Genomic DNA, 12,589 nt, shown 5'->3' with positions numbered 1-12,589 from the left:
GTTCCCCTCCTCCAATTCCCCAATAAAATCTTAAAAAAGAAAAAAAGTCATGTATCTCTATATTAACACAGAAAGATGGTCATATTGTTGAAATTTTTTTTTTTTAAGATTTTATTGGGGAGTTGGGGGAAGGGAACAGTGTTTGGGAACTGGGGAAGGGGAATAGACAAGTTGCTGTCCTTTTGTTCTTCAGTCTAGTTGTGGAGGATGTCGCTTCTCTGGCCCCTGTTGGTATCATCATTGCGCTCTTCCCGGGTGAGACAGTTGCTCACTGACCATTGTACGGCTGCTCACAGAGGCTCACGGCAGCTCATTGCAGCAGGGTCTGCAGCCTACGCCGTTGGCGACTCACGGCAGCCCAGCTCCAGGTCGAGCTGTTGTTTACCATCTTAGCTGTAGAGAGCGCAGAGTCACTGGCCCTCATGTGGGATCTGAACCGGGGCCCTGCTGCTCAGAACTGGCGTCCCAGGCCAACTTTTAACCAATGCACCACTCGGCTGGCCCATATTGTTGAATTTTTAGAAAATGTTCCCAAACAGCAATATATAGTACTGAGGAGTAAAACAAGTGGAGAGATAGAGAAAGAGGGTCAGAATGATTGAGGGAGAGAGAGAGAGACTGGTGGGTTTTTTAAGACAAAATATTTTTTTAAAGGTAGCTACTTTTGTTCATTAAGATGGGAAAGGAGGTGAGCCCAGGGATTTCTGGGTGTTCTTGCTCTTAAGGAACATATATCAGAAGATATTGTCCCATTTTCTTCTAATGAATGTTGTGCCTGAATATGGCACCTTGAACTATACAGCCATCTTGCACCCATGAGGAAAACCAGCCCTAGGAGGAGATTGCTGCTGAGGACAGTAGAATGGAGGGAAAGAACCTGGGACCTTGATAACATCCTCAAGCTATTGGTTATTGGGCATGGAGCCTTTCCCTCTGGACTTTTTTTAACATGAGATAATTTATTTCCTTACTTGTCTAAGCCAGTTTGAGTTGGGGTTTTCAGAAACATCTAACTGATACGAGGCATTTCAGAAATGTAAACTGTTCCCACGGAATTAGCTTTTCTAGCTTGTGCAAGTTATTTTAAACATAAGTCAGGCTTAGGTTAGATGTAACAGTGGTGTGATTTTACCTTTTACTCAGGATTTACTGGCTGCTTTTATGGGTCTGCTTTTGATGTCATCACGTTCAATATTCTGGAACTGTAGAGTATGCAGTACAACCAACTGCAAATGAATACAAAGTGTTATTTATATGGCACTTTTGTACTTGGCAAAGTATTTTCAGTTTTTCTTATGTTTATGCATTTTTCGAGATTCTGGGACTTGTACAGGAGATACAAAAAGGAACAACATTTTTTTTTTTTTTTTTTTTTTTTTTTTTTTTTTTTTTTGGGCTGGGAATCGAATTGCTGTTGCTCAGAGCTCGCACTCTTGAGCGAGCTCTTAACCAACTGAGCCACTTGGCCAGCCCAAGAAACATTTTAAATAAATCCTTTGGGCCGGCCGAGTGGCTCAGTTGGTTAAGAGCTTGCTCAAGAGTGCGAGCTCTGAGCAACAGCGTCACCGGTTTGATTCCCACATGGGCCTGTGAGCTGCACCGGAGCTGAGCTGCCACTGAGCTGCCAACAGGTGGCAGGATGGCTCAGCTGGTGAGAGCACATGCTCCTAATAAGGAAGTTGCCTGTTCGAGATGGTGGGCTACGCCTACCTGCAATTAAAGACTGAACTCAGCACTGTTAGCTGAGCTGCCTCCTGGACGGCTCAGTGGATAGAACATGTGTTCTTAATAAGAAGGCTGCCAGTTCAACTCCCGCATGGGATGGTGACTACACCCACCCGCAACTAATTGAACACAGGACCTTGAGCTGAGCGGTATGACTGGACTTGGAGCTGAGCTTGCTATGCCCTCCACAGCTAAGATTGAAGGACAACAACTTGGCTGTTCCCCTTCCCCAACACTGTGCTCCTCCCCCAATTCCCTAACACTCTTCCCCTCCCCCAATTACCCAATTTTAAAAATCTTAAAAGATAAAATAAAACAAAAAAATAAATCCTTTAATTATGTACATCTGTTTAAGAGAATTTTGGAAGATTTTAAACTGAAAGAGCATCTGTTAGGATGCTTTTGTTTGCAAGTAACTGAAAAATTCAATTAAACCTGGCTTTATGTTAAAAGGAATTTATTGACTAAAATTGAAAAGCTAAAAGTGTGTTGTATTTTAGATAAATCTTAATTCAGCAGCTTAACTATTTCACTGAGGACTCAGGTTCTTTCTGTCTTTTTATTCTTTCCAGTTCCATAGTATCAGCTTTATTCTGTAGCCAGCTCCTCCCATGGTGTTAAAAATGGTCCCCAACAGGGCCAGCCGAGTGGCGCGATGGTTAAGAACTGGCTTGGGATGCCAGAGGGCCCCGGTTTGGATCCCACATATGAGGGCCAGTTACACTGCCCTCCAAAAAAAAAAAAAAATGGTCCCCAACAATTTGGGCTGTGTGCTTTCTTCATTGTATCCAGCAAGGGGAGTTTTCCCAATTTTTTTAACTCTACCTTAGGAAACAAAGTCCAGGCGCCATTCTGAACAGACCAATTTGGGTCATAAGCCCATTCCTTATTCAATCATTGTAGCAAGGAGGATGGAAATATGTCTACTGGCTTAAACTACTTATGGCTACCCTTTGAGGTGGGGGTGAGGTCACTCTAAGTACATGCTGATGTATGTGGAGTCAGTGCAGCCATTGTATAGGGAATAGAAAAGTAGGTAAGACATCCCCTTTGCCAAATATCACTAGATATTATTTCTGTGTTTCTGTTTCAGTGTTACATTGTTTTTCTTTTCTGTTTTTCTCTCATTAGTAAATTATTTGCAACAGAAAACTATTTTGCAGCTATTAATGCATACAACTTAGCCATAAGACTAAATAATAAAATTCCACTATTGTATTTGAATCGGGCTGCTTGCCACCTAAAGTTAAGAAACTTACACAAGGCCATCGAAGATTCTTCTAAGGTATATATATTTATATATGGTGCTTTAAAATTGTTATCTTCTTATTAATGGTTTAAATGATACCCTTATCTTTGTTAAATTTTAATAATTGAGGATTATTTAAATAATAAAGGATTTTAAGAATTGTTGTTCCTATTACATCTTTATCCTGAAAAAAAATTTTTTTTGAATGGACAAGGAACTGGTGTTTCTTTAGATTTCAAATTAGATTAGAAATCCTGTACCAGTTGCTACTATTTTGCCTTGGTATATCAGTTGAAGTTCACAAGGAAATTAGAAAATGGTTGTCAGTTTGTGCTTACCCCTTTTCTGGTTAAAGTTTTGCAGACTTAATGAAGGTGGGAGGAAGATCACTTGGTATTACTGCCATTTGCACAGTATAAGGCTAGCTAGCACTCTAATCATTTTCTCATTTTCAGAGTGACTTAGTATATCCTGATGTCCATTACTAACATCATGTCATTATCTTAAACTTCTAGTTTTTTTCTTTTTTCCATATCGAAGTAATTTATCTTAAGGAAAAGTCCCATGCAAAATCTCTTACGTGTCTCCTTGAGATTCACAATACTGAGAAACAACCAAATCCTCATACTTGGATCTCACTAAGCTACTGACAGTTAAGATCTGACAATACTTTCATGATCCATTTTCTTTTGACTAGCACAATTTCATGCACAAATATTTGTTGAATACATGAATACACCGAATCACTCAATTTGAAGATAAAAGACCAAAAATGCTATTTAATCATTCCTGCTAGCAAAGGTAAAGTTATAGAGGTTTCACATGATAAACCAAATCATAACTTTGGGGGAGAGGGTATCGGAACAGTTGAACAATTTTTTAATTTTTCAACATAAATATATGTATTTGATAAATTCCTGTACTACAGCTAAGCCAAAAATTTAGATAGGTGAGAATTTGAAGCTTGTTTTAAAATTAAGATTTTCATCATGTTTTTATTTAAGTTTAAATCAGAAAGTTATGTCTTTCCCTTATTATTATTATTTGGTAAGGCGCTGGAATTATTGACACCACCTGTTGCAGCCAATGCTAATACAAGAATGAAGGCGCATGTACGACGTGGGACAGCATTCTGCCAACTAGAATTGTATGTAGAAGGTAAGACATAGGAATGTTTTAAGTTCCAACTTATATATACTCTGAAAAAAATGTCATTGGGATTATTTAAGACCATAACTTTTTAGGACTCCATTATTTTATATTTTTAACATTTAATTTATTCCTTGTAACTTACCTAACAAAAAGTGACTGAAATATTTTTAAAATTTGTTGTTGCAAAAGAGAGTTAAAATGAGATATGAACAACTTTGGGCCTAAGAAAATGCTATAGCATCAGACAACTTTTCTATGGAAAGATGTATAATAAAGGATATAAATGGGTCACTTAAGATATAATAAGCTTCTTTGGTCATATACACACATTCAAAAATAACTAATCTATCACAATGTATGTCGTTGCTTATATTTGTAAGACTGTACTAAGGTTTGTAACTCAGCCCCATGTGTATAGAAGCCATAGCATTTATTTAGTTTTTATTGTTTTATACTTTGAATATATTTAGTGACTATTTGCATTTATTCATGCTGCCCCAAAGGCAGATTTTTTTTTTTGTCATTGGTTACACATTGCTTTCATGCTACAATGGCATAGTTGACTCTTTTTTAAGGAGGGCGCAGCTCACAGTGGCCCATGCAGGGATCAAACCGGCAACCTTGGTGTTATCAGCGCCATGCTCTAACCAACTGAGCTAATGGGTCGCCCCGCAAAAGGCAGAATTTTGTAATAGCCAGTGTATTCAATGTTCCTCTTCCCTTCCCTCCCTACCCAGATGCCCATTTGGCATCCCTTCATTCATGACCTAACAGCCTCCTCTGTGACAATTCCTCACCAGAGAATGGGCTCTAGCTTACCAAGTTCGTTTTTAAACTTGTTCCTGCCGTTATTTTTAGAAGATTTTTCTAACCAAAGCATCTAAATTAGGTTTATATGCCCCATCCTTTTTTAAGTGTCTTACCCCGCTTCATGAGAATAAAAAATATCAAAACAGGGCCGGCCAAGTGGCTCAGTTGGTTAAGAGCTCACTCAAGAGTTTGAGCTCTGAGCAGCAGCGGTTCGAGTTCTGGCCTGAGCTGAGCAGCCGCTGAGCTGCCAACAGGTGGCAGGATGGCTCAGCTAAAAAAAAAAAAAAAAAAATATATATATATATATATATATATATATATATATATATAGATATATAGATATATATATCTCAAAACAGGAATGAAACATTGGAAAACTGTCTTTAGAAATTATAATAGCATCATAGATTTTTCAGAGCTAAAAGGACACTTCATTTTAAAGATGAGACAGTGGAGGGTTGGAGAAGTTAAGAGATTTGCCTGAAGTGACATGGCAAATAAACAGTACTTAGAACTCAGGTTTTCTTACTCCCAAAGAAACTCTTCCCACTGCTTTATTGGTAAAGATTTAGATTCAGTTGTATATTTTTAACAACCCATCCACAATGCTTTCCTTCTTGACCAATTTTCCTCAAAGGAATTCTGTAGATGTGATAACTACAGAAAAAAAGCACAAACTAGCCTATGAATTATATAAAATATGGATTGAGTCTACCACAATTAATTTTTAAAATCTAGAATTTCTAAATCAGAAGCCATTTATTACTTTTTCATTGAGATGATAAAAATTTCCTTTTGTTATATGAGTTTGATTGAATCTGTTCATGCTTTAATGAGTGTAAGCTCTTAGCTTATTTGTACTTGAATTTAAAATAACTGCTTCTTACTGAATCCTGAATGAACTCATTATAGTTATTCCCAAAATCACTGAAAAATTTCTTCAGTCTGTTATAGATACTACCGTGTGTGAAGATGGGAGTCTGTTCTTAGTGGTTATTTTTATTTAAAAAATATTGTCTAGATAATATAAGTAAGTATTTATGAAATATTTTATTAATCACCATTGCTATATAAATATAGGCCTACAGGATTATGAAGCTGCACTGAAGATTGATCCATCCAACAAAATTGTACAAAATGATGCTGAGAAGATTCGGAATATAATTCAAGGAACAGAACTAAAATGTTAATGACTACTAGAAGCAACAAGGTATTGTAATAGGTATTAAGTTTTTCGAAAATAACTATAGACATTTGAAGTATTTGTACATATTATGGCTAATTGTGCAGAATCACTTTCTCTTTTGTACTTTAGCTCTGTAGAGGGTAAAATATTATAAATCTATGGAAAAGAGTATGTTTGACTTGAATGGTGTCTGAATTAGTAAATCAAAATAAGAAAATCTATTTTAATTCTTCTTGATTTTTAGATATAACTTAATTATATATATATTTTGTTATGAATTCAACTAGCCCTCATAACTAACAAAATATTTTTGGCATGATGATTACCAGGACACTTACTGATTTATTTTTAACAAGGTAGAATTTTTAAATAAAAGATTGTGTTTATAAAGTATTTTTGTTTGTAGTAAATATACTATTTAATTGTCTGAATAGTTGACCTTGGTATAATCAATACTGATGTTTTCACTTAGTTCCCAAATGTGCAAAATCTTTTTTTTTTTCTTTAACATGCCTCTGCCACCTGTTGTTTGAAGATAGATCAGTTCAACCTATCAAAACAGCTGTTTAGAAAAGCTTATCTTCAACTTCAAACACCATCTGGGGAAGATAAGTTTTCTAGTAAGATTGTTTTCTAGTACCTTCAAGTACACCAAAAAAAAAAAAAAAAAGCAAAAGGTAAAATGTGAATTTAGGATATTATGTTATTGGCATTGGATTGCACCACTATTGGTGTTGGATCACTGTGGTGATGCAAGCATTAAGCGAAAACAGTACAACTTCCCTTTTTATAGGAAAACAAAACTGGGAAAAGTTTTTACAGTTTTTGATCATCTGATGTCATTCAAGATGACTATGGATTATAACACAGCCTTGTTTTTCTTTTTTAAAGCAAGGCTTTTTTGAACGTGTAAGTGTATCCTAGTTCAGCAACCTTGAAACTTTTACTTCTACAAATCAACTTTTGATAACTTCTGTAGCAGTCCTGTCCAGTTATCAGAACTTCTGATGTGTTAGGCTTGCTTTTTCTTATAATCATCCCTGGTTTGTTTGTTTGCTTGTTTTTATTTTAAAAAATAAATGTCACCAAAATGAAGGAAGTCTTTTAATGTGTCAAATACCAGTTTGACATTCAAAATATATTAACTAACCCAGTCTTTCTTCAGGCTCTTCCTGTTACCATCCCAAACAGGAAACAAAAGACTGTGCCCATTAGCTTGGAGGAGGTAGAAGGTATCCATGTAAGAAACATCTAAACCAGTAAAGAATTGTTATGAGTTTACTTGAGCCAAACTCACAGCATATACCGAGAGCAAGATCTCAAATGCTTCAGAGAATATAGTTTTGCAGCTTCTTTTATGCATTTGAAACTGAGGAGAAAAGGTAAGGAAGATTACATGGAGGTGGGAGAAAGCAAGGTGGGGATTGGATTACAGGATAGTTGACAAGATTATGTGCTCTCTTGAGGGTGGTTTTGACTTACTTCCAAGGTGTGTTAACCTAGTTGCACAGAAACAATAAACAGGGCTTAACTTAAGGCAAAGATGAACCTTTTACTGAAGAAGTTATGTGTCTGAGTGTGACTACCCATCATGACCTTCCCAGTTAGGAATTTCTGATCAGATCGCCCTGGGAGGTTACTTTGTATAAACCCCTTTTTGTTCACAAAGGGAAAGTCTTAGTTATTTATTAATATTGTTGTTCCTATCCTCTAAATGAAGTCTTGGTTTCAATGCAGCAGGTACTCATTTGTATTCATGAAATAGCTGACCTCTTTTGAGCCGTCTCTTATGATTTCCAATGGACTTTTGTCTTAGATTGAAGTAGTGATAATTAGAATATTGATACAGACGTTCTCATTTGCTATACGATGAAAACCTGCAGTTTTTCCCAAATAATAATGCTATCATTAAAATCTATGAATAAAAAATAAGAAAAAATTGTTATGGTAGTCCTTTCATTTTTTTTTTCATATGCCAGTTATTTGATTGAAACTAATTTTAAGATACTGTTGCGGGGAACCCAGACAAAGAGACAGGACACCAAGGCGTGGGAAGCAACTTTTACTAATGCTGGCACTGGCTCAGCGGATTCACATCCAGAGGCTGAGCCCCGACCCTGAGGTTTCCATGTTAGCAGCTAAGGTTCCTTATTAGGACATGCAGCCTTGTGCCAGTTCTTGACTGGCTCCCAGGTGAGGTAGGAATTTGGAAATGTTAAACGTGGAAGTCTTGCTGACCATACAGTCCAGGAATGTCTTTGTCTGAAGCCCGCGCAAAATCCTTAGTGACCACATGGTCTGGGAAGGCCTTTGTCTAAGGCCCACGGCCACAATACCAAGTGGATAATGAACTAAATGTAGCCTTTATGTAAACTGGAGAGATCTTTAATCCCCCACTACTGTGTGATGACCATACATAAGAACATAATGTACACGTTTGTTTATTAAAGCTTTTTGACAGATTTGGTTATTAACAAATATCAAAGCTATATAAAAATATTACATGCCAGGGAAAGACTGCTAGTTAGCCCATTTTTACAATGGATGCATTACAGGAATAGGAAAGAATTTGCATATTGTTAGACTGGATAGCTCAGAGGAACTTGTTTCAAGTTTGGTCAAGGAGAGACTGGTTGTCCCTAGCAAGTGTGGGGGAGGAAGAAACTTGCCTCTACCCTCAAGGTTCTTTGGGTTGGTCTAATAATCAAATAGACATGAGACAGATTAACAAGAGAAAATCACCAAATTTAATACATACATATGTATGGAAACCCCACATACATAAGAGGCTCAGAGACCCCACAAGCATGAGAGGTTCACAGATAGAAAGAATGATTGAGGTATATAAGACACTCTGGGTAAGGTGCCTTGGGGGCTTCAAAGGGTCCTGGCAGAATGATAAGAGCAGATATTTAGTAAATAAGTTTGGCCTGTCATATAGGTGGATCTAAAGGTTATCTCTGAAAATCTCTTATTATGGACAGACCCTTAATTCAAATTCTTCTAGGTAGTTAAGGGAAGGGCGGAAGTTTCTCTTGAGCCCACAGCTAAAGTTGCCCTTAGCTCAAAACAATCTGCAAACCACAGAGGCACATCCTGGGGGTGATTCCTTCTGAACCCCCACACAAGCCAAGTACTTGCCAGCAAACCTCATCCACCTGGGAAATAGGGCAAAGGATTTTTGCACATACCATCTGGGCAAAAGGTTCATAGGTGATCTCCCAGGAAGCCTGACAGCAGGGGTGTGTTTCATTACCTTACTGAATTGATCTAGCTCAGCCTCACTCTCAAAGACTCATCAAAGTACCCTTGAGAGCCAGCTCATTTCCAGGGGTCACATTCACATTAACTAAGCTCAGGAGACTGAACAAAACAGATTGCCTACTTAACATTAATTCATAATCAGAAATTGATTGAGAATGTTCATGGGCTTGATAGGCTATATTGACAATTCATTTCTCCTTATAAGCAGATGTCTAGGGTAAATCCAATCATAAATTGCTTGGCAAACATGGGATGAGAATGAAACTGGAGGCCAAACGAGTCTGGGGCTCGTGCTGCCTGCGCCACTCAGCCCATAGACCAACACAGGAGATGGGTCATAGAATAAACATTTATTATCAGAGCACCAGTGGTCTGAAAAGGCAGCGGGTTAACACCTCCAAAAACTACCTCAACATTCTCAGACCAGCTTGGGGTTTTTAAGGGAAGACCTGGGCATTCCTCCATAGGGTACGTGACAGTTCCAGGGGTCTACATGGAGCCTCCCCTGTGGCCATGTGATTATATGGGGGAGTCAGCAACCCAGGAAAAGTGATGGGATTAGCCTAGTAGACCATTGAGATTGTGATCAATACGCCTAAGGGAGTTAATCATAAATTTCAGGGTAATTTTCTAAAACAGGGAACTGGTGGGACAGGGGACATTCTGAGCTAAAGCCCCAGGGGGATGATCTATTGTTAAGCTATAGGTAGGTCAAGGAAAGGGGAGAGACCTCTACTATGGAGGTGCCAGCCGGGCCCTGTTTCAATTACAAAGGAGAATTAGTTTGATGAATGGAATGTGTCATGGCATCATGCATCCAATTGTACACCACAGGCTTCCTCTTTCCTATAAAGTTCAGGATAATTCCTTTTGTTTACAAGCCTTAATTTTCATGTGCTAACAACAAAACCAGGTTTATTCTTCAGGTCATGACCAAATTACCACCATCTTCTCTTTGCCATTGTCCAGTTTTTGAAAACGAATTCTCCTTTCCAAAATGTTTTAAGGGCATATGATGCTAAGACCATCTCTCTCAAGATATTCTCTTAAGATATTTCTTCTGTTTCCCTGCCACTGCCAAAGCCTTTGGAGGCAAGGGCTCCACCCATAATCCACCACACAATCTGGAAGGCGTTGCCACTGGAGGCGTAATGGATGTTAATACTGCTTTACAAGAGGTACTGAAGACTGCCTTCATCCACGATGGTGTGGGGGTTCAGAACTAGTCACCCCAAGATGTGCTTCTGTGGTACAGGGATTGTTTTGAGCTAAGGGCAACTTTAGCTGTGGGCTTAGAAGAAACTTCTGCCCTTCCCTTAACTACCTGGAAGAACTTGAATCAGAGGCCTTGCCCATAATGGGAGATTATTGGAGATAACCTCTTTTGACCTGTGGGTAGGGCAGGAGAAACTTGTATTTACTAAACATCTGCTCTTCTAATCATTTTGCAATGACCTTTTCAAGCCCCCAGGACACCTTACCTCAAAGTGTCTTATATACCGTATTTGCCGGCGTATAAGACGATTTTTTGGCCCTGAAAAATATGCCTCCAAGTGGGGGGTCATCTTATACGCCAGGTACACTTCAGATAGACTGCCCATAGTGCTTGCCCCGTGCCATAGTGGCCTCCCGATGCCCGCCCACTTCATTCCACATACCGTTCAGGCATCAGCAGCGCTGCTGGGTGTATGCTCGGCTGTTATGCGATTTTGCTGTTATGCGATTTTACCACACTCGCAAAATCGCACACAGCCGACCATACACCCAGTATGATAGCGCAAAATCGCGAATCGCGATTTATGTATATGTTTGATTACATACAGCCTTGTGACAGTTTTCCTGCATGTCATAAGCATTTGAATATAAATATAAATGTTGAAATCAAATCTGATATTGTTTTACCTTTTATTTGGTGTGTGGAAGGTGTGCGGAAGAGGGGGTAGTCTTATACGGCGAGTATATAACAAACTCTGTATTTTGAGTGGAAATGTTAGGGGGTCGTCTTATACGCCCAGTCGTCTTATACGCCGGCAAATACGGTACCTCAATTCCCTTTTCTATCTCTGAACCTCTCCTGCTTGTGGGCTCTCTGACTCTCTCATGTATATGAAGTTCCTGTACATATGTATGTATGAAATTTGGTGATTTTCTCTTGCTAATCTGTCTGCTGTCTGATTATTAGACCAGCCAAAAGAACCACAGAGGTAGAGGGACATTTCTCCTTCCCTCAATAGCCTCGCAGGTGGAATTCGCAAAGCTGCAGAAGACTTGGATCAGTGCCAAGCCCGTCTTTGTGTGCTCGCATCCAGCTGTGATGTGCCTATGGATGTCACGTCCGTGGACGCCTTCTGTGCTGCACACTAAATCAACGTAACTAAGGCTGAGGACAAGAAACTAGTGGATCAGGTAGGTCTCTGTAAGAATGACAGAAAGGAGAACCCCCTAATGTGGCTGGTTGCAGTTGTGTGGTTAAGGACTATGGCAGTCTCAGGCCCAGTATATCATCAGGAGTACTTCAAATGCAAGAAATGAACAAATAAAAACTTGGCTCCTGAAAACCAAAAGATATTCTTTGAAGGAACTACTTTTGACGTTACTTAAAACCTATTTCATTTTAGCCTTTTTTTTTTTAAAGATTTTATTGAGGAATTCGGGGAGGGGAACAGACAAGTTGCTGTCCTTTTGTTCTTCAGTCTAGTTGTGGAGGACGTTGCTTCACTGGCCCATGTTTGTATTATCATTGTGCTCTTCCCAGGTGAAGCAGTCGCTTGCCAGCCATTGGATGGCTGCTCACAGCGGCTCATGGCAGCTCACGAAAGCTCATGCTCACTGCGGGCCAGCCCCACTTCAGCCTATGCTGTCGCCAGAGACGGCAGCCCAGCTCCAGGTCAAGCTGTTGTTCACCATCTTAGCTGTAGAGGGTGCAGCGTCACTGGTCCTCATGTGGTGTCCAAACCACCAGCTCAGAGCTGGCGTCCCAAGCCAACTCCTAACCAACGCGCCACCTGGCTGGCCCGACATTTGAGCTTTTTAAGTCCATATTAAAGAAGCATTATGCTGTAGTTGTTTTCAGCTACATTTTTTGTTTAGAACTGCTTCCTGTAGGTCAGTGGTTTTTAAAATATGGTCCCATCAGAATACAAATACGCTGTATTATATTCCAGTCTTTAAAAAAATAACTTTTGGCCCCATATCTCCTTCCA

At 39.1% G+C, this 12,589-nt stretch overlaps 1 protein-coding gene across 4 annotated transcripts in view; it reads left to right on the top strand.

Annotated features, from left to right (window-relative positions):
- The window catches only part of DNAAF4 (dynein axonemal assembly factor 4), a 39,207-nt gene extending 31,744 nt beyond the window's left edge, over positions 1–7,463 (top strand). For 2 of the 4 annotated variants that reach the window (XM_019665283.1, XM_019665251.1), the window contains exons 8-10: positions 2,857–3,010; positions 4,027–4,132; positions 6,017–7,463. In XM_019665283.1, coding sequence (XP_019520828.1) covers positions 2,857–3,010; positions 4,027–4,132; positions 6,017–6,126 — 370 coding nt within the window. In that variant the 3' untranslated portion in view covers positions 6,127–7,463. The remainder of the gene's footprint in view (positions 1–2,856; positions 3,011–4,026; positions 4,133–6,016) is intronic. The other 2 variants (XM_019665262.1, XM_019665273.1) reach the window with 2 other exon arrangements.
- The last annotated feature ends 5,126 nt before the right edge of the window (positions 7,464–12,589 follow it).

This window comes from Hipposideros armiger, unplaced genomic scaffold (assembly GCF_001890085.2).
Source record: "Hipposideros armiger isolate ML-2016 unplaced genomic scaffold, ASM189008v1 scaffold_12, whole genome shotgun sequence".
NCBI classification, from domain to species: Eukaryota; Metazoa; Chordata; class Mammalia; order Chiroptera; family Hipposideridae; genus Hipposideros; species Hipposideros armiger.
Note: the sequence above shows the minus strand (reverse complement) of the source record. Positions and strands in the feature narration are given on the sequence as shown.